This window comes from Littorina saxatilis, linkage group LG14, assembly GCF_037325665.1.
Source record: "Littorina saxatilis isolate snail1 linkage group LG14, US_GU_Lsax_2.0, whole genome shotgun sequence".
NCBI classification, from domain to species: Eukaryota; Metazoa; Mollusca; class Gastropoda; order Littorinimorpha; family Littorinidae; genus Littorina; species Littorina saxatilis.
In genome coordinates, this window is record NC_090258.1 from 5,027,993 (window position 1) to 5,050,472 (window position 22,480).

Below are 22,480 nucleotides of genomic sequence, written 5' to 3' on the forward strand. Positions count from 1 at the left end.
TGTACAGTGAAACCCACCTTGTAAGACCCCCCCCCCCCCCCAATTCAAGACCCCCCCCCAATTCAAGGACCCCCCCCCCCCAATTCAAGCCCAACAATTCAAGACCCCCCCATTCAAGACCCCCAATTCAAGACCCCCCCATTCAAGTCCCTCCCCCCCAATTCAAGCCCCCCCCCCCCCAATTCAAGAGCCCCCCAATTCAAGACCCCCCCAATTCAAGCCCCCCCAATTCAAGACCCCCCCAATTCAAGACCCCCCAATTCAAGACTCCCCCCATTCAAGACCCCCCCAATTCAAGCCCCCCCAATTCAAGAGCCCCCCAGTTCAAGACCCCCCCAATTCAAGACCCCCCCATTCAAGCCCCCCCCAATTCAAGACCCCCCAATTCAAGACCCCCCCATTCAAGCCCCCCCAATTCAAGACCCCCCAATTCAAGCCCCCCCCAATTCAAGAGCCCCCCAATTCAAGACCCCCCATTCAAGACCCCCCATTCAAGCCCCCCAAATCAAGACCCCCCAATTCAAGCCCCCCCCCCAATTCAAGACCCCCCCAATTCAAGCCCCCCCAATTCAAGCCCCCCCCCCCAATTCAAGCCCCCTCCCAATTCAAGAGCCCCCCAATTCAAGACCCCCCCAATTCAAGCCCCCCCCAATTCAAGACCCCCCCATTCAAGACCCCCCCAATTCAAGACCCCCCAATTCAAGACTCCCCCCAATTCAAGACCCCCACCCCCAATTCAAGACACCCCCCCAATTCAAGACACCCCCCCCCCCCCATTCAAGACACCCCCCCCCCCCCCATTTTAGGACCTTGCGTATTCAGATTTTCTGGTCATAACCTCTGCAAATTTACTTTCTTTTTAAAACCTGCTATTCTCAGATTTGTGGAGGTCGCAAAAAGGGGGTTCCACTGCTGCATCTTTGATCAACGTCCATTCGGTTTATAAACAGCCTTGAGTAGTAACTAATTAGCGCATTACTGGTGATTTTGTCCAGCCAATGCCGGGGGAGGTTGCACGCTACGTGTTCTCGGACGAGGAGATGCGGAACGTCCACCTCAGGCTACGTCGCTCTTATGAATACTGCGAGGTGAGTATATATACACAGCTTGCACCAATGCCAGTCATCTTAACATGATTACTTGTTAGACATTTAAGAGTTCATTTTGTTTGTGTGGTAGTTGTTATATGATGCCGTTTTCACAACTATAGTTATATCAGTGATACTGCTACCTGCAAAGTGTACATTATGTTCTTGTCGTTTTCGCGGCTGAATTCAAAACTTGTAGTGCACTTATCTAAAATGACTGACTCAACGGCACTGAAATGACTGACTCAACGGCACTGAAATGACTGACTCAACGGCACTGAAATGACTGACTCAACGGCACTGAAATGACTGACTCAACGGCACTGAAATGACTGACTCAACGGCACTGAAATGACTGACTCAACGGCACTGAAATGACTGACTCAACGGCACTGAAATGACTGACTCAACGGCACTGAAATGACTGACTCAACGGCACTGAAATGACTGACTCAACGGCACTGAAATGACTGACTCAACGGCACTGAAATGACTGACTCAACGGCACTGAAATGACTGACTCAACGGCACTGAAATGACTGACTCAACGGCACTGAAATGACTGACTCAACGGCACTGAAATGACTGACTCAACGGCACTGAAATGACTGACTCAACGGCACTGAAATGACTGACTCAACGGCTGTAGGCTGTTTGGGTTGCACCACAGTTGGGTGGTTTTTTAAAATTGGAATTCCTTGTTAAAAACAGGTGTTTTTCTGCGAAATGAGGATTTTATATCACTGTTTAGTTTCATTCCAATCTTTCATTTTCTCAGTTGATGCAGTTAAGCTTATTAATGCCTGTATCGAGGTAAACTTGAAATGCTTTCAGATGTGATTTTGAAAATATGCGTGCAAGTCTTTTATGCCGTACCCGTACATTTGAGCTTTTTATTTGTACACCAATGACATTGAATTTTGTTTGGTACTTCAGAACCTGTTGAGGGAGTGGGGCACAGAGTACATCAAGAGACTGAGACAAGCAGCAACTGCATCAAAATAAACTCAAAGCAGTCACCTTGCCTCGACTGACAACATAAGCATGAACTTTACACTGAGACTAAAAACGATGGGTCCAAAAAAGACTGATGCACGAACCCACTTTCCGAATGCCCGCCGCACTTGCAACTATCGATCCTGGCAGGCTTTTTATAAACTGATGGAAGCAAGACAGGATTCAAATCAAGATTAACTATTGTGTCTATGATAAATATTTTGTGTGTCAGTGTGTGTGTGTGTGTGTGTGTGTGTGTGTGTGTGTGTGTGTGTGTGTGTGTGTGTGTGTGTGTGTGTGTGTGTGTGTGTGCGTGTCAATGCCAAGGAGGAATGAACATGAACAATACACAATATAAGGGCGACGAGACATAGGGGAAAAAGATGTTGACAAACTGAGATGAGTATTGATGAAATCCCGTGATCAAGAATTAAAGCCGAAAAAGGCAAGATTTTGAAGACCAGAGAACGATAGCTACACCAATAAGAACTCTCTGGAATTTGTTCACCATGGTAACTGTATCGTTGGAGACACCGTCTGGCTGCAGCTACACGTTATTACTGAAGAGCAGAGTTCCCAAGAATTAAAACTCTGGAAGTGGGATTAGTAGTCCATGCAAATATTTGAAACAAAGCTGCAGGGGAAAGGAAAACGATAGGGGCTTATGTAGCCGTCTTCAATTTACAGGTATGAAGGATACGACGTCCAGGGCTACTACATTTCAGCTTAGGAAGGACTGATGGCTCAAGAAAAACGTTGTGGAGAGTGTATTGGAAGGAGCTCCAGTGAAAGCAAACTAAAGGACTGAGTGGATACCGAGTGATTATAATTTTGACTCTGCATTGAGAGCCTACGGGGTTGCTTGCTTCAAATATGAAGCGTGCACATCCTTCTTTGGGTGGAGACAAGCTTTAGATTAACAGATGAACAGAAGAGGAACGACGTCCACAGACAAGTGCCAGTAATACCATTTGCAGAATACAAAAAAACCCACCTGAACATGTGTGTGCATGTGCATGTGCATGTGTGTGTGTGTGTGTGTGTGTGTGTGTGTGTGTGTGTGTGTGTGTGTGTGTATCAATACCAAGGAAGAGTGGACAAGAACAATGCACAATACAAATTAAAATACGTATGTCATCTCCAGGAGTTGGAATGAATAAGTCATGTATGGCATTCGGCCTTTTCGTTGGACACGTTGTTTCGGAATTGAAGTTTTGTAATGATTTCAGGCTACAATAACTTGATTCGTGTCAATGAATGTATCTGCTTGGCTGTTTACCTTTGTAAAGGCCTCTTTGGCAATGTCGGCTTGCCCTTTTGAAAGTACTGTACGTTATTGTCAAGCTGTACATGTGACAGATTGTCACGGTGCTTCATAAAAAGCAAGAATGCAAATTACAAGCGTGGTACCACTGTCATATATTTATTATACCTGTCTGTGTATGTGTTCAGTCATATCACTTTTTGTTTGAGGTGATATTGAGGACTTGATAATAACACAACCACTTAAGCTTGCTCGTGTGTTACACTATCCATAGGAAAATGTAGGCCTATTTTATCCTACATACGTGAGAGAGACACCCGTGAGATAATAATCGTTCAAATCACACGTGTGTATATCATGTAAATGAGGTCATGTCAAGCAAGTCTGGCAGGGACCTGTTTTTCCACTGCTCATGATGCCAAAGTCACAGAGACAAACGTCATTATAGAAACACAAATTGCGCTCACTAATTACCCTCGATGAATCTTTAGAACTAACACGTCACGCCACACTTTCAGAGTGACGTTTCTTTGCTTTGACGTAATAGATTGCACGAGGCTTTAGAAGAGATCGAGGTTCCAAAACAAGTGTCTTCAATTTAGCTGCTTCGTCTGCAAGACGTTTTCAGTAAAATTAACGTAAGTACAGTATGTAGGATAAACAGAATACTACATGGCATGCTGTGTCGTACCAGATTTACACTCGTTGCTTTTTCAAATAGTGAACAGCTCGCTGTTCAATATTTTAAAACAAAACCTCGTGTAAATCTGGTACGACACAGCAAGCCATGTAGTATTCTCTATTTTTATTTATAAAACAAGGAGCAAGTTAAGAATGGCGTACATATATACAATGATAATTTTAGAAGATATTCCATAATCTTGTGAAACTGTCTCAGACTGGTATGACGATACAACAAAGACTGAAATATGCAACTGCCTTTTGAGAATTGTAATATTTCGAATATATACAGTATTTATGGTAATGCTGATTCTTCATGAAAAAATTCAGGTGTGCATGTGATAGTACAGGTTTGACACTTTAGTTTCGTTGTTCAAAATTCTCATGTCTGTTTTGTGAATTGTTTCAGCAAGGCTGTTTGGCATTTGATTAAATGTTGGGGTAAATTGTCGAGCTATGCTTTAATCAAGATTTAGGGACCAACGTAATGAATTCCAAAGTACAAAGTTCTTATTCTCAAGACTCCGCCAGTTCTTGAAATACCTCATACTGCTGTCTCACCGTTTTCATTTTGAAATGAAATGACACATATGTTTGTAACAATATATTAAATAACGGTTAGTGTTGCAATAAACATGAAGACAAAACACTTGATAATCTTCCATTCTCAAGTTTTAATCACAGCTATTTAAACTGCTCCAGTTTTTGACAAGAGCACTACCATTTTGTTTGTGTTTTTGTTGTTTAAGGTTAGGTTTTATTGAGGTACCCCCCCCCCCCCCCCCCCCCTGAAAATCTCCTGGAAACATCATGGTTTACTTTCTTTTGTGGTAGCCATCTTGTTTATTTAAACTCAGACAAATTAGACCGTACTGCCAACTTTGCTTTTGGCTGACGTGTCCGTCACAAAATTCTTTGATATATGAGGCCAATCATGAAACATCTTTGTCAGGCCATCTCTACGACATTGACTTTTAACCATAAACCATTTCTGTTCGTAATGAGTGTGGATATTTTTGTCATGAACGTTGTCTGCTTCAGTGTCAACAATTATCTGTGATATTTATATTTAATCAACCTTCAGTCAGTTTTGTTCCGTCTGTGATTTTTCTCTGCGCCCTGTGTGTCTTATTTTCTGTGCAGTTTGTTGTTGTGTCTTATCTGGTAAGTTGCATAGCCTTGCTATAAATGCTTTGGCGTCGGTTTAGTCCTAAGATTACACCATGAAATCTTCCAAATACAATCCTTTGCCGACCCGTCATGTTGACCAACATAGGCTCTACATGGGACAAGGTCATCCTTCACCACCATGCACAGGAAGCGGCCATGCTTTCCATTTTTGGTATGCGTCCAAGTTAAAGAAGGCTCTTATTCCTTGTAAAAGTCTGTCTGTGGTGAACACATTATTGCTTACATGGGAAGGAATGCACGCTCAACACTTTGTACCCCACCTATGTTGACCAAGATTTTTTAAGCCGAGACCAGCTGTGCTGCAGCAGGTCACTCAAAATTGTAGTAATTGTGTATCAACATGCTGGAATGCAGGCGTTATATGGACGTTACAGGAAGCAACTGAAGCTAACAGTCTGAGGAGATATATCCGTACCTGGTCTGATAGAGCCATATGAGTGGGTACGGATATATCCATACCTGGGAGACAATGAGTTAACTCAGCAAACGTGCGAGGCATCAAGCAAGTCTATGCAGCTCGTCCCTTCACTCTCGTCTTTCTGAGCCAGTGTGATGAATTTTGTAAAAAGCAAATTGTACAAATGTAAATTATTTTTGTAGATGTATTACACATTGATGGTAGACAATGATAATTTGTAAAATTAAGAGTTCATGTGTTGCTCAGACGAGAAATCACAATTCTTTGGAAACCAGTCAAAACTTGACACCCCATGAGTGTTTCCTTTGATGCGACTACAAAGAGACCCCTTGCATGAACGTTGGGTTACGTGTGGTGTGCACTGCATGACGGGACACCATTACTGGTGCTGCAGTTATCAAACAGTATTTTGATTCGAGTAATTTATGGAATTAAAGTGGAAGGTTTCTTCAGAAAATTAAGTTTCTGTTCAAGAGTTTCATCTCCTGTCTTTTACCAACTCTCTTCAAAGAAAGTGCGAGTGTGTATGTGCTTGCATGCATACGTGTGTGTGTCCTTGCACATGTGGGATTATACTTTTTATTACAAGTTTACCATATACCTTAATTTTCAACTTGCAGACGTGCATGCAATTCCCTTGAAACAAAAAACAGCAAACACAAATCTTCAACACAACAATTTTATTGAACATTGACTTCCAACCAGACAACGAGTTCATCACTTTGTACCGACAATTCAACCCACACCCCTTGATCAACACCGACAACTTGCACACGCTCATGAAATAAATTAAATAAGACGAATACAGCGAATGAAGGTGGGACTACAGCAAAAGGACAGACTGTTGAACTTGTACACGACAGATTTTACCCCACAATTTACAGAACACCTGATCCTGATGGCAGTGACAAGCATAATTCAACCATACGTGACAGCACACACAAAGGGGTACATTTGAAAGTTTTTCACGAATGAGTTTTTAAGTCATGATCTAGAGCAAAGGCAACTGAGTAATAAAAGAATAAAAAAATACCCACAGATTCATTCTGACTGTCTTCGATTGGCAATGTTAAGTTTGTGAATGTACAGGTTTGTGGGAATCCAACTCAGAAGGTATAGGCTTTACAGAAACTGTACAAGGGAAACAGAGCTGTGCGCAAATAACATGTTCAGTTTGTGAATGTACAGGTTTGTGGGAATCCAACTCAGAAGGTATAGGCTTTACAGACACTGTGCAAGGGAAACAGAGCTGGGCGCAAAATAACATGTTCAGTTTTCGAGTCCAAAAGGTCAAAATAGAAAAAAATTTCATCTCAGCACTAACTTGAAAATGTGTAGTGCGACCTATACTCCTTTTCTCAAATGCTGTCACACATGTCTCAACGTTTTATAATGCAGTCTCTTTTGCCCCCTTTACACAAGATATGAGATGAATGATACATGATAAAACAAAGACACAAGCCAATACAAACACAGATAAAAAGGTTCAAAATGTCTTGACCAATAGTGCTCCCTACTCCTCCAAGTCACAAGTTACTGAACATACCAATGAATTATGAAAACGAAAAGCAAGAAACTAATGTCAATGTTGATTTGGGGCGGGGATGTAGCTCAGTCAGGGCGGGGATGTAGCTCAGTCAGGGCGGGGATGTAGCTCAGTCAGGGCGGGGATGTAGCTCAGTCAGGGCGGGGATGTAGCTCAGTCAGGGCGGGGATGTAGCTCAGTCAGGGCGGGGATGTAGCTCAGTCAGGGCGGGGATGTAGCTCAGTCAGGGCGGGGATGTAGCTCAGTCAGGGCGGGGATGTAGCTCAGTCAGGGCGGGGATGTAGCTCAGTCAGGGCGGGGATGTAGCTCAGTCAGGGCGGGGATGTAGCTCAGTCAGGGCGGGGATGTAGCTCAGTCAGGGCGGGGATGTAGCTCAGTCAGGGCGGGGATATAGCTCAGTTGGTAGCGCGCTGGATTTGTATTCAGTTGGCCGCTGTCAGCGTGAGTTCGATCCCAGGTTCGGCGGAAATTTATTTCAGAGTCAACTTTGTGTGCAGACTCTCTTCGGTGTCCGAACTCCCCCCCCCGTGTACACTACATTGGGTGTGCACGTTAAAGATCCCACGATTGACAAAAGGGTCTTTCCTGGCAAAATTGCTTAGGCACAGTTAATAATTGTCTACCTATACCCGTGTGACTTGGAATAATAGGCCGTGAAAGGTAAATATGCGCCGAAATGGCTGCAATTACTGGCCGTATAAAATTTCATCTCACACGGCATCACTGCAGAGCGCCTAGAACTGTACCCACGGAATATGCGCGATATAAGCGTCATTGATTGATTGATTGATTGATTGATTTCAGTTTTACAAACTCAGCACCACTTAATGCACAATACAGCTAATTTTGTCTAAGATTCCTTTTTATCCTATATTTTAATAAATCTGTTGATTCACGTTTTAAATATTTTTGATCATACATTTGTTCAATTTCTGCTCTGAAAGAAACTTTGAGCAATCAATTTTTGTAAGTGGTAAAAACTAACTGGCTGATGGTTCTGTAGTTGATAAGATGTTTTCACGGTTACCCCCTCTCTCTGGTAGATCTATACAAATCTCAATGGCAATAAAACACTTCTGCGGTGTAAAATTCTTAAAGTCTATGAGTTTCTCTTCATTTTCATTCTTTCTTCTCTCCCTCTTCTTTTGGCGACCCGTTTGTGTTAGATTCCTCAGGTTTCTGTTCTTCTTTCTGTGGCGGTGCCTCACCGGTCTCTGCGTGGGCTTGTGTAGCGGGCGGTGTTGGGGCAGGCTCAGTGGTTGAAGGTTCGGACCCTATTTTCTCTGCTGCATCTGTCAATCATAAAGAAAGTACTACAAAGAAATGGTTAAACACAGAGTAAAAGGGACTTGCGCATGCATTGTCACAGAAGACACACATGAAAACATGCTACAGTGAAGTCCGGATGTAGTGATAGCCCTCGGGACCAAATTTTTTTATCACTACATCCGGACTATCATTACACCAGGACGTCCAGTTATAGTGATATTTTTGTAGGTTTTATCACTACATCCGGACGTCCGGTTATAGTGATATTTTTGTAGGTTTTATCACTACATCCGGACGTCCGGTTATAGTGATATTTTTGTAGGTTTTATCACTACATCCGGACGTCCGGTTATAGTGATATTTTTGTAGGTTTTATTACTACATCCGGCCAATCGCTTGTAGTTGTAGTGATATCTTCAAAGCTTTTATTGCTACATGCGGCGGCACATTTGGTAAACTAGCCTCAAGGCAGTAACAAGGTGATTTTGGAACCACTATTGATTTCGTTTTGTGACGTTTCTTCTGTCGTCTTTGTCAGGCTTGCAAATGTCCTGTGTTAACCTACCCCCGTCCTGGCAGTTCAACAGCCGGTGTGTGTGTGTGTGTGTGTGTGCGTGCGTGCGTGCGTGTGTGTGTGTGTTTTAGAGAGAGAGAGAGAGAGGGAGAGAGAGAGAGAGAGAGAGAGAGAGAGAGAGAGAGAGAAGGGCCACTTAGAAATAAGGGTTAAATGAAAAATTGTCAGATCAATTTTCTGCTTCAGGGTAAGCACAGTGCGTGGCTGGCTTTTGCTCGCCATGTTGGTAAAGGGAGATTACTCTCGAACATTATCACTACAGCCGGACTTTAGCTTCCCCGGGACTTGAAAATAGTATCACTACAAGCGGACTATCACTATATCTGGACTGAAAAATATCACTACAACCGGACTAAGTTAACAAAGAACATGAACAACTGGGACCGGGACCCAGAAATTCTATTACTACAGCCGGACTATCACTATATGGGTCTATCACTACAGCCGGACTTCACTGTAGCACACGATTCTCTGTGCTGTATAGACTAGTTACTGGCTGAACATCTGAAAATCTCTCTCCCAGCGACAAGACAATACAGAGATTGTGTGTGTGTGTGTGTGTGTGCGCGTGTACGTGCATGCATGTGTGTTAGTTCGTGTGTGTGCGTGTCGAGGGGAGGGGGCATTTAACCAAGATTATTAAGTCCGATGTAACAACTATCCATGTAATGTTTCATTTTTTTTGGGACATGTAAGTTCATGCTTGAGTTCCTGCCCCTTCCGTGGTCCCGAATAGCCAAGTATATTGAAGGGACATTGAAAACCAAGAAGGAATCGTGCCCCTTCTGTTTTCTCTTAGTTACTGTATCATGATTCACTTGAATAAAATGTTGTTTCAAGACAAATGAAAGACCTCCATAATACACTAGAACCCCCATTTTAGACCCCCCCCTCCCCCATCAAATTTAAGACTCCATCCCTTTCAAGACCGTGTTTTCTCTGACTTTCTCTTCATAACCTGTGTAAAGTGACCCCCCATTTCAAGACTCGTTTTTAAGACCAGTCAGATTTGTTGAGGTCTTAAAAAGGGGCTCCGCTGTACTTACTGTCCGACTGTGGCTTCCCTTCAGCGGCTGTTTGAGAAGGGGGAGGGGCAGCGGCTGCAGCATCACCATCCCCATCACCAGAAACAACGGCCACTGCTGCTGGTTGTGCTGGGGCAGTGTCTGATGGCTGGTTGCCATTGACAACAGCGCGTGTGGCATCACCGCTGCCTTCTTGGCTGGTAGGAACAGCATCCTGTGAAGAGATGATTTTGTTTTCATGATGAGTCCTGTTTCAATGTATCGTAATTTTGTATGTCAACTCAAACTCGAAAGCCAAAACGTTTTTCTGGTATATTGCACATGTCTCAATTAACATTTCAAGCATTGATTTTTATGATACAATTCTTGTTATATTCTTCCTGTTATCCTAAATTCTGTTAGATAATCACCATTTCACATATACTTGGTCAATATGAAAGCAGTTCAAAACGGCGAGTACAGTAATCCTTTGTTTTTTAACTTTGTTCATCTTACCACAGTCACTTCGTTGTTTAGAGTTCAAAACATGTCACATGAAATCTGCAGAAAAAACCCCCACTGATTTTGAGAGAGAGAGAGAGAGAGAGAGAGAGAGAGAGAGAGAGAGAGAGAGAGAGAGAGAGAGAGAGCGAGAGAGCGAGAGAGAGAGCGAGAGCGAGAGCGAGAGAGAGAGAGAGAGAGAGAGAGAGAGAGAGAGAGAGAGAGAGAGAGAGAGCATGCCTCTGTGTGTTTGTAAGTGTTCAAAGTGGGAAGACAAACAGAACATATTCATTTGACATACTCAACAAAACATCCTTTCTTAAAAACTTCCAAAGAGAAGAAAAATGTTGATGAGCAGGGTTGTTGTGGTGTGTGGGAATGTTGGGGGGGCTCTGTATAATCAAATTGCTGACAAACCTACAGCATACCTTTCACGCTGAGGAATGCATGGTGAAAATTGTGATAGATGGGGATAGGGGATTTGGTAGGTACAACTGGGTAATGTTGTGGTCAAAGTTTAAGAGATAAAAAGTAACACAAAATTAAAAAGAAAGGAACAGTGCAGCAGGTGAAAGACAACAACAATGTCACCACATAACCAAATCCTGGACAAACGTAAACCAAACTCCCACCAAGCCCCAATACTTGCACAACAAATAGCAGTACACATAAAAGGAATTCAATAAAAAAAATTAAAAAAGGGCTACTTTGTAAACAATGACTATTTTTCAAAAATAAAAAAGGGCTACTTTGTAAACAATGACTATTTTTCAAGTACTTGTCTACTTTGTCTACCATTGTATATATGTCCTCTTTCACACACAACTCAGAACTCAATACCAACCGCTTCTTTGCTGTCTGTTTCCATTGGTGTGTCTTCGCGACTTTCTGTGTCATTTTGTTCCGTGTCTTTTACTGCTGTGTCTTTCTGTTCAGAATCTTTTTGTTCCGTGTCTTTTTGTTCCTCTGTTTGCTCCTTCTCTTTGTCCTGACTACCCGGGTCATGTGACACCTTAGCCAGCTGAACAGAAACGTCCACAATACAATGTCAGGCTAATTGTGACATTTCACACAAATAAGTCTTCTCCTAGTCAGTTCATCTTGCAAATCTGATTATACGTCTGCAGACTGATACTGAGCGGATCCCTCATGAATCTGTTGATGTTGTTGCAGAATGATCAGACATGATCGAATTCGTAAATGTCCAGCTGAACAGAAATGTCCACAATACAATGTCAATCTATAATGTGAAATTTCACACAAATAGTCTTCTTCTACCCTGCTAAGTCAGTTCATTTTGCAAATCTGATTATGCTTCTGCTAAATTATACTAAACGTATCTCTCATGAATCTGTTTAAGTTGCTGCAGAATGATTGGACATGATGGAAGTTGTAAATGTCCATTTGACTGAAATCAGTTGTAGTTTGAAAAGCTGCAGTTTATAAATCATATCTACTTTTAGTTCTGATTTTTACGAATTGCTTCAGGTGGGGCTTTAACATTTACAGAAAATTGTCAACTTATGTCTGACAATTCCTTTTTTTTCTTCTAAGAAGTAGTTTTGGGACTCTTCAGGTTTTGTGTTTATGGTTGTTTCTTTTCCAGAGAAGACAAGACCGACTATTCCGTTAACAAAAAAAATCAAATGAGATTTTCCCGCTTTTGACATGGTTTTGTCTCCTGACTGAAAGCAGTACTAAATTAATCATATCTATATTTCATGAGCAACTTCGTCAAAAATTACCAAAACAACTGAAAGAATTCAATGTGCATTTGTGGGTTAGTAGAAAATGCATTAGCTTCAACACTTTAATCACCTGACAGCTATAACTTAAAGGTACAGGCCTGCCATCTTGTGCAAGCAATCACATGCTGTCATGTGCACACCTGGCCAGCTTCTACATGGGAGAAGAGTATCCCCGAGCACGAGTACATTCCAAACATCAACACCCTGCACGCGTTCTGTGCTGAGTGCATATTTGTTGCTGAATAATTTCATGGAATAACATCTTGGCATCAGCAAAGTTTTTACGATGCACAGAAAGCGGCCAGGGTGAAGATTTGTTGAATGCGTCTAAGTGAAAGAATGCTCATATCCCCTGTAAATGCCTGGACAGATATGACACTTACACAGGAAGGATGCTACCTTTAAGCACCTGTCTTGGTCAGGTACCATTTACAACAAGAAGGGCAAAGCCCATACGACTCACATGCTTGACCTTGACCTTTACATGACCTTGACCTTCAGGGTCAAGGTCAAATAACTAAACCTAGCGATGACATCATACACTAAGAACTGCTTTACACATTTTTCCTACCAAAATACATGTGACCTTGACCCAAGGTCATCCAAGGTCATGCAACACAAAGCTGTTAATTCAAGACATAGGAAGTACAATGGTGCTTATTGGCTCTTTCTACCATGAGATATGGTCACTTTTAGTGGTGCACTACCTTATTTTGGTCACATTTCATAAGGGTCAAAGTGACCTTGACCTTGATCATATGTGACCAAATGTGTCTCATGATGAAAGCATAACATGTGCCCCACATAATTTTTAAGTTTGAAACAGTTATCTTCCATAGTTCAGGGTCAAGGTCACTTCAAAATATGTATACAATCCAACTTTGAAGAGCTCCTGTGACCTTGACCTTGACCTTGAAGCAAGGTAAACCAAACTGGTATCAAAAGATGGGGCTTACTTTGCCCTATATATCATATATAGGTGAGGTATTGAATCTCAAAAACTTCAGAGAAAATGGGAAAAATGTGAAAAATAGCTGTTTTTTAGGCAACATTTATGGCCCCTGCGACCTTGACCTTGAAGCAAGGTCAAGATGCTATGTATGTTTTTTGGGGCCTTGTCATCATACACCATCTTGCCAAATTTGGTACTGATAGACTGAATAGTGTCCAAGAAATATCCAACGTTAAAGTTTTCCGGACGGACGGACGACTCGGGTGAGTACATAGACTCACTTTTGCTTCGCATGTGAGTCAAAAATCAAAAGTTAGTTGAAAGTGAGTTAGTTTTGAACACTAACCCCTTCATCGCCTTTATCCTCTGAGCGACTTGTCTTGGTTTCTTCAGTTTGTGGCTGTAAGAGAAAATCTTGGTAACTTAGCAACTCAGTAATCTTGATAAATCTATTATACATTAAACATGCATACTGCTGAAGTCCCTGATTTTTGCAAACATATTTATCTCAACAAAAACCTTCAGCGCTCTAGAGAACTGATTCAAGATTCTTTCCTTCAACTTTTTGTTAAAACGCATCTCCACGCTGCGATATATCATGGAGTGGACTGAAACCTTCCTTCCCCCAGCACTCATGGCCTAACGTATTCAGCGCTGAGCCTGCTTTGTTCAGAAGCAATGAGTAATTCATAGACACATAGCTGACTACATTATGCATTCATAGGACAGGCCCGATTACCAATATCAATGCATCAGTCACTCAGTGACTATAACATTCAGTCTCACGTTGTATGCGTTACTTCTTGAATTTTTGACTTCTTCTTCTTCTTCTGCGTTCGTGGGCTGAAACTCCCACGTACACTCGTGTTTTTTGCACGAGTGGAATTTTACGTGTACGACCGTTTTTTACCCCGCCATTTAGGCAGCCATACTCCGCTTTCGGAGGAAAATTGTTTTTGACAGGGGGTGAGAACACCCCTGGGTTTTCCCGTAGAGAATAAAATTTAAAATACACAAACATATTTTGAAGATGCGGAACACAGATCCTTGCAGAACGATTTGCCCGTACCAACAACAAATCATACAAGACACAACACACACAAATAGCAATAAACACCAAAGGTCATGCAATAAGACAGGGCAGGGTGTGCAGGACTGACGACAAGCCAAATTCAACCAATGTAAAATACATGCTTAAAATACTACACATTCATTAAGGTGACATAAGATCACTTTCAATTGGTAAACAAGATGTCTGGAACGTCCTCCCTGGAGCGTCTGTAAAATCGACAAGTCTGGCAGCGGAACGAAATTCAGATGTGGATGGAGCAGTGAGTACAGGGACGGGGCGGCGTGAGAGCACACCGGGACAAGGAACAGGTGTAAGGGAAAAAAAAAAAAAAAAAAAAAGATGTCTGGAACGTAACTGTCTGAATAAGCATATCATATACAAAAGAGACAATGTCGGTTAAGTATTTAATCCTTTGTATTTTCTTTTCTAATTTCTATGTAATACAGAATTCTTTCAACTGTTTTCCTCCTCTCCGCTGCATTTTCAAGGTTAAGTTAAACAAGATAAAACTTACTGAACTCAGAAAGTGAAAGAACTTTCTACATTGAGAGAACAAAAACTGTTATCAATAAACAGAGCATAAAACTTATAATAAAATATTTTTTTAGGATAGTGTACACAAACGTGAATTATTTTTCGACTTTTTTTTGTCTTTCTTCTCTATCGTTTCATTACATTTTCTTTCCATTGTTAAATCTTCTTCTACTTAAGCGTTCAGCTGTTGTTTTAGGCCTGCTGATATTGTTAAAGCGTTTCGCAATATTTCCAAATTATGTGCAAATATCATAACATAACAACTATGAACAACTAGCGCCCTCACACAAAACAAACCAACACAACAACACCAGCAACAACAACAAAACCTTCAGCTCAATCTGTGACCCACCTGTGTGTCGTCATCCTTGTCAACTTCCATGGCCTCTGGGACTGAGGAGGGTGGCTGGGGGGTGGATGCATCGGTCTCCACGGCGTCTACTGGTTTGGCTGCGTCATCTGCTCACAATATTAATGATGCAATTCATTGTGCATAATTGGGAGTGGATGGGGAGGGGGCAAAGAATGCAAAAGTAGAAGGCGTGTATCATAGTATGTTTGTTTATGTTTGGTCGTTATCTTGCCTGTGCGTGTATTGTATGTTTGGTCGCTTTCTTTGCCTGTGCATGTATAGTTTGTTGGTTATGTTTGGTCGGTTTCTTTGCCTGTGCGTGTATAGTATGCTTGTCGATGTATGTATTGTAAAGCGCTAAGAGTAGACATTTTTCTAGAATAGCGCTATAAAAGTTTGCATTATTATTATTATTATCAACAGTACAACAGGCATCCACTGTTTCATACAGACAGACCAACACATGTGCATGGAAACACACACACACCTGTGGCAATTTTTCAGCCTCAGCCTTCTTCTCATTGTCTGCTTTAAAAAATTACACGGCCTGACGTCTGCGTTCCTCATCCTCACACATCCCAACAACCATCACCAACCCCCCCCCCCCCCCCCCCTCAACCAGGTGTTTCAGCCTCAGCCTTCTTGTTGCTGTCTGCCTGCAGTCTGCATTCCACCCCCTCAACACACACATCTTTTCCAACAACCATCACCCCCACAAAACCACCTCCACACACACACATCATTCCCACCTCCCTCCCACCAAAACCACCCCCACAAAACCACCTCCACACACACACACAGACACACACAGACACACACACACATACACACACACACACTGATACACACACACTGACACACACACACACTGACACACACATACACACACACACACTGACACACACACACACACACTGACACACACACACTGACACACACACACACACTGACACACACACACACACACACACACTGACACAAACCTGTGGCAGTCTGTTCAGCCTCAGCCTTTTTGTCGCTGTCTGCCTGCAAGGCCTGACGCCGTCGCTCCTCCTCCTGTTGCTGCAGCATCTGTAGGTGGCGCTGCTTGAGGTCCTCTCGCGCCCGCTGCACCATGCCGCCAAACATGTCGTCCGAGATCTGGGGCTTGCTCTCACACAGCTGTCGGAAGAGAACAAGACATTAATAATTATAATAATCATAAACAACTTTTCTAAAGCGTGAGTCCCATCAATTGGCTCCCGGCGCTTTACAACATTTACATTTTGTGGCTTGCTTTCACATAGCTGTCAGAAGATAGGAAGACATTTTGTGGCTTGTTTTCACATAGATGTCAGAAGATAGGAAGACATTTTGTGGCTTGTTTTCACATAGCTGTCAGAAGATAGGAAGACATTTTGTGGCTTGTTTTCACATAGATGTCAGAAGATAGGAAGACATTTTGTGGCTTGCTTTCACATAGCTGTCAGAAGATAGGAAGACATTTTGTGGCTTGTTTTCACATAGATGTCAGAAGATAGGAAGACATTTTGTGGCTTGTTTTCACATAGATGTCAGAAGATAGGAAGACATTTTGTGGCTTGCTTTCACATAGATGTCAGAAGATAGGAAGACATTTTGTGGCTTGTTTTCACATAGATGTCAGAAGATAGGAAGACATTTTGTGGCTTGTTTTCACATAGCTGTCAGAAGATAGGAAGACATTTTGTGGCTTGTTTTCACATAGCTGTCAGAAGATAGGAAGACATTTTGTGGCTTGTTTTCACATAGATGTCAGAAGATAGGAAGACATTTTGTGGCTTGTTTTCACATAGCTGTCAGAAGATAGGAAGACATTTTGTGGCTTGTTTTCACATAGATGTCAGAAGATAGGAAGACATTTTGTGGCTTGTTTTCACATAGCTGTCAGAAGATAGGAAGACATTTTGGGGCTTGCTTTCACATGGATATTTAAAAGATAAGAAGACATTTTGGGCTTCTTTTCACATAGCTGTTGGAAGATAAGAGGATGTTTTGTGGCTTCTTTTCACATAGCTGTTGGAAGATAAGAGGATGTTTTGTGGCTTCTTTTCACATAGCTGTTGGAAGATAAGAGGATGTTTTGTGGCTTCTTTTCACATAGCTGTTGGAAGATAAGAGGATGTTTTGTGGCTTCTTTTCACATAGCTGTTGGAAGATAAGAGGATGTTTTGTGGCTTCTTTTCACATAGCTGTTGGAAGATAAGAGGATGTTTTGTGGCTTCTTTTCACATAGCTGTTGGAAGATAAGAGGATGTTTTGTGGCTTCTTTTCACATAGCTGTTGGAAGATAAGAGGATGTTTTGTGGCTTCTTTTCACATAGCTGTTGGAAGATAAGAGGATGTTTTGTGGCTTCTTTTCACATAGCTGTTGGAAGATAAGAGGATGTTTTGTGGCTTCTTTTCACATAGCTGTTGGAAGATAAGAGGATGTTTTGTGGCTTCTTTTCACATAGCTGTTGGAAGATAAGAGGATGTTTTGTGGCTTCTTTTCACATAGCTGTTGGAAGATAAGAGGATGTTTTGTGGCTTCTTTTCACATAGCTGTTGGAAGATAAGAGGATGTTTTGTGGCTTCTTTTCACATAGCTGTTGGAAGATAAGAGGATGTTTTGTGGCTTCTTTTCACATAGCTGTTGGAAGATAAGAGGATGTTTTGTGGCTTCTTTTCACATAGCTGTTGGAAGATAAGAGGATGTTTTGTGGCTTCTTTTCACATAGCTGTTGGAAGATAAGAGGATGTTTTGTGGCTTCTTTTCACATAGCTGTTGGAAGATAAGAGGATGTTTTGTGGCTTCTTTTCACATAGCTGTTGGAAGATAAGAGGATGTTTTGTGGCTTCTTTTCACATAGCTGTTGGAAGATAAGAGGATGTTTTGTGGCTTCTTTTCACATAGCTGTTGGAAGATAAGAGGATGTTTTGTGGCTTCTTTTCACATAGCTGTTGGAAGATAAGAGGATGTTTTGTGGCTTCTTTTCACATAGCTGTTGGAAGATAAGAGGATGTTTTGTGGCTTCTTTTCACATAGCTGTTGGAAGATAAGAGGATGTTTTGTGGCTTCTTTTCACATAGCTGTTGGAAGATAAGAGGATGTTTTGTGGCTTCTTTTCACATAGCTGTTGGAAGATAAGAGGATGTTTTGTGGCTTCTTTTCACATAGCTGTTGGAAGATAAGAGGATGTTTTGTGGCTTCTTTTCACATAGCTGTTGGAAGATAAGAGGATGTTTTGTGGCTTCTTTTCACATAGCTGTTGGAAGATAAGAGGATGTTTTGTGGCTTCTTTTCACATAGCTGTTGGAAGATAAGAGGATGTTTTGTGGCTTCTTTTCACATAGCTGTTGGAAGATAAGAGGATGTTTTGTGGCTTCTTTTCACATAGCTGTTGGAAGATAAGAGGATGTTTTGTGGCTTCTTTTCACATAGCTGTTGGAAGATAAGAGGATGTTTTGTGGCTTCTTTTCACATAGCTGTTGGAAGATAAGAGGATGTTTTGTGGCTTGCTTTCACATAGCTGTTGGAAGATTAGAAGATGTTTTGTGGCTTGCTTCCCCACGTTCGGCGAGAGATTTATTTCTCAGAATCAACTTTGTGTGCAGACTCTCCTCGGTGTCCGAACACCCCCGTGTGTACACGCAAGCACAAGACCAAGTGCGCACAAAAAAGATCCTGTAATCCATGTCAGAGTTTGGTGGGTTATAGAAACACAAAAATACCCAGCATGCTTCCTCCGAAAGCGGCGTATGGCTGCCTAAATGGCGGGGTAAAAACGGTCATACACGTAAAAGCCGTGGGAGTTTCAGCCCATGAACGAACAAACAAACAAACTAATCTTTATTGGTTTTTAATTTTTCATTTTGGAATATAAGCACTCCATCTGTTTGGATTTTTAATTTCAACACAACTAGACCATAGCCAAAGTAAGCCAAATCACGCTACCTTTTTCAGTTCATCGTGGAACGTGTTGCTTGACTCCACAAACTTGCGTTTCTTCACCTCGTGCCTCTCCTCTATCTGGTGAAGTTCCGCCTCCAGCTTTTTCTGAAACACAACAGTACACCTGTCAAACCAGTGCATAGCTGACATTGTTCTCTCTCAGGTACTCTACGATCTGCCACTGATCACTTTCATCTGCAGAAACAAAGTAGCATAGGAAATCAAATTAAGGTCATTGTTCTTTTGTCCCGTCAAAAATAAGACATTTCTATACCACATAATTATGCTCTCACAGTTCCAAGGCCAAACTATCTTAATATTACTACACTCTACTGTTAGCCCACTTCTAGTTTTAGCCCTCCAACCAAACATAATTTGAACAAGAAGAGCAAACGCTCGATCGAGTCACTTTCGCAGTTCTGAATATTATATGAGGCATCAGATGGACAGGAAGAAATTGCTATTCACAACACAATACAGATGTAAATAATTTGATGTAAAGAATAATCCTATAAAGTTTGAATCAAATCCGATGAATAGTTTCAGAGATATGATATTTCAATTTTTTTCCTTCAAGACATACCTGTGACCTTGAAAAAGGTCAAAGGTCACCAAAGCAGACGTCAAAGTGTAGAGGTCACTGGGAGTCACGTTCACATAAAATTTGAGCCCGGTCACTTTTATAGTTTCCGAGAAAAGCCCAACGTTAAGTTGTGTGTTGCCGAACAGAAAAGGCTAGTTATCTCCCTTGTTTTTCTGATAACGTTCGTAAAAGGCTACAGATGTAAATACTTTGATGTAAAGAATAATCCTACAAAGTTTCAATCACATCCGATGAACTTTGTCAAAGATATAAAATGTCTAATTTTTCCTTTGACGCTGACCTGTGACCTTGAAAAAGGTCAAAGGTCAACGAAACCATCGTTAAAGTGTAGAGGTCATTGGAGGTCACGACTAAACAAAATATGAGCCGGATCGCTTTGATAGTTTCCGAGAAAAGTCCAACGTTAAGGTGGTGTCTACGGACGGCCGGCCGGCCGGCCGGACAGACTAACACTGACCGATTACATAGAGTCACTTTTTCTCAAGTGACTCAAAAATTGTAGCAGACTAGGACATGTGAGTGGCAGTCGGCATAAACCTCACATCAAGCATCAAGTAGTAATCAAATAGTGTTGACATGTGCAATTTACCACAGCCTTTCAGAAGACTTCTCATTTTTTTGGTTGGTACAAAGCTGCTAGAAAGTTGTTGCGATGTGAACAATTGCAGTGGCTTGGCCAGTTTGAACTTATTCCTCCTGTCAAGGGCCTGGCACGCCTGTTTCAGGCCGCACGCTCAGTTTCCCGAAACTTTCCCTGCTGCCAGCGAGCGTGATAAGGGCAGTGCCAGCCCAAGCCAGAGTTCTAAAATTACCACAGCGTGGGAAATTGATAACAGCAGTTGTGTGGCACAGGCATATCACAGCTGGGAAAACGTGTACTTTTTGTTTGTTACCTTTACTTATCGTCTCGTTTGTGTGGCTATTGCAAATCGGACACCAGCTGAGAGAGGACATTCTGACCTACACATCGATGCCAAACACGATGTGAATGGTTTTCAAGAGTCTGCACCACAGAGAGTTTGAATAAAGAGGAAAAATCAGGGCTGAGTCGTGTGTTTGATTGTGTGTGTGAGACATGCAACATTTAAACAACAATGGAGATCGAACTATAGTTCTCACAACAAGGAAACATACATGCTGACAAAGTTTAGCATGCCTTGAATAAGAACAACTGACCTGTATTTAGGCATCCTGATGGGGGGTAGTTGTAGCGGGGCTCAGAAATAGGTCACTGACACGCTACTAGCTTGCCGAGGGGTGAAAGGTATAACGGTACCCTGTGACCGATGCCAGACACTCGCACAGCTAATTGAGGCGAATGGGGGAGGGTGGGGGGCCTTGAGTAACGTGAGTCAGCTTAAATGGAATGTGTAGACTGCTGGCCAAGATAAGATACCCCCAGGGAGATGTTCACACCATGCAGTTAGAATAAAGGATACACTTGCTTCAACATTCAGTTCCGCGGATTATATTTACTGAGTTGTTCATGAATAATTGTAGACTGTTCAAAACAGCATTTGAGAAGATTTACTTTAATTTTTGTGTACAGTAGTGTTGAATATCAAGGTATGCCAGTGTAGTTTTATTCGTTCATCTCGTTGTTGATTTTAATCAACAAACGTGCAACAAACGGTTTGTTCTGGTCTGTGCTAGCTATTACTTCTTTTGTTTTGGAGACCAACTTTTGTTGAAATAAAAAAGGAATCAAAGAAGGAAAGAAAAAGAAGAAAAACTTGACAGTAAATATGTTTTTCACGTGTGTGTTAATAGTGTGAGAAAGTTACAAGCGTGAGCGTGACACGTAGGACGGGCCGGTAGCAATGGAAGATCGTCTACATACTAGAGATTTACACGAAGAGAGACTGCATCGTATCTGCAGAATATGTGGCTGTAGAGCAAGAAAACGGTACGACGACCCTTGCAAAACAATAAAGTGCAGAAACTACATTCAAGACATTAATCAGTGCTATGGACAGAAAATTGAAGAAGATCAAGATCTGAAGCACTCCAAAACAATGTGTAAAAGCTGCTTCAGTCGGATGGGAAGAATGCAGTCAACTAACTTCTTATCAACTGAGATGAATCAGAATGTACACAACGACATCCAGTTATCATCTTGGAGTGTCACTGTATTGACTTCATGAGGGATTGGGGCTTTGGTCTTGCTTTGCACGGCGAACAGGGAGGAGAAGAAACACATGCCACAGTAAACATTGTAAAAAGCAGAACATACGGACTGCAAACGGAGGAGGCAAAGCTCAGGTTAATAATGACCGAGCATATGACCCTCGTGTCACATACACTCCACTCTGTGATACCAGCTGTACAGAAGAGGAAAACAACATAAACTGCAATTCTACGTACTGTCGTCCTGTTATTTGTCATGCCATAAAAGTGTTTTGGGCATGAATTACAAAGTGTGTTTGACATTAATGTTCAGTCTTTGTGCTTTGTGAACTCAATAATCTGTGTAATATCAACACACGTGCTATTGTGACAACTGTGTTGATCTGACATGAGTGGAACTCTGTGATCCCTGCACTGTAATCTGAGTGGGCTAAGCGAGTGCATGTGGAATACCGTTATACCTTCCTCCCCTCGGCAAGCTAATAGCGTGTCAGTGACCTATTTCTGAGCCCCGCTACAACTACCCCCCATCAGGATGCCTAAATACAGGTCAGTTGTTCTTATTCAAGGCATGCTAAACTTTGTCAGCATGTATGTTTCCTTGTTG

At 41.9% G+C, this 22,480-nt stretch overlaps 2 protein-coding genes across 19 annotated transcripts in view; one reads left to right on the forward strand and one right to left on the reverse strand.

Moving 5' to 3' along the window:
- The window catches only part of LOC138946945 (uncharacterized), a 57,521-nt gene extending 51,422 nt beyond the window's left edge, over nucleotides 1-6,099 (forward strand). The window contains exons 17-19 of one of the 2 annotated variants that reach the window (XR_011449477.1): nucleotides 996-1,088; nucleotides 2,025-3,995; nucleotides 4,134-6,099. Coding sequence is in view for 1 of the 2 variants with exons in the window: in XM_070318385.1 (XP_070174486.1) it covers nucleotides 996-1,088; nucleotides 2,025-2,093 (162 nt within the window). In the remaining variant the exon portion in view is untranslated. Of the gene's footprint in view, nucleotides 1-995; nucleotides 1,089-2,024 lie in introns of both variants that reach the window. The other variant, XM_070318385.1, reaches the window with a different exon arrangement.
- Nucleotides 6,100-6,303: 204 nt separating this feature from the next.
- LOC138946942 (SWI/SNF-related matrix-associated actin-dependent regulator of chromatin subfamily E member 1-like) overlaps nucleotides 6,304-22,480 on the reverse strand; it is a 61,806-nt gene continuing 45,629 nt past the window's right edge. For 15 of the 17 annotated variants that reach the window (XM_070318377.1, XM_070318376.1, XM_070318368.1 and 12 more), the window contains 7 exons: nucleotides 19,146-19,247; nucleotides 16,174-16,351; nucleotides 15,191-15,297; nucleotides 13,579-13,632; nucleotides 11,377-11,553; nucleotides 10,074-10,266; nucleotides 6,304-8,476 (listed from right to left, as the gene is read on the reverse strand). In XM_070318377.1, coding sequence (XP_070174478.1) covers nucleotides 8,304-8,476; nucleotides 10,074-10,266; nucleotides 11,377-11,553; nucleotides 13,579-13,632; nucleotides 15,191-15,297; nucleotides 16,174-16,351; nucleotides 19,146-19,247 — 984 coding nt within the window. In that variant the 3' untranslated portion in view covers nucleotides 6,304-8,303. The remainder of the gene's footprint in view (nucleotides 8,477-10,073; nucleotides 10,267-11,376; nucleotides 11,554-13,578; nucleotides 13,633-15,190; nucleotides 15,298-16,173; nucleotides 16,352-19,145; nucleotides 19,248-22,480) is intronic. The other 2 variants (XM_070318373.1, XM_070318378.1) reach the window with 2 other exon arrangements.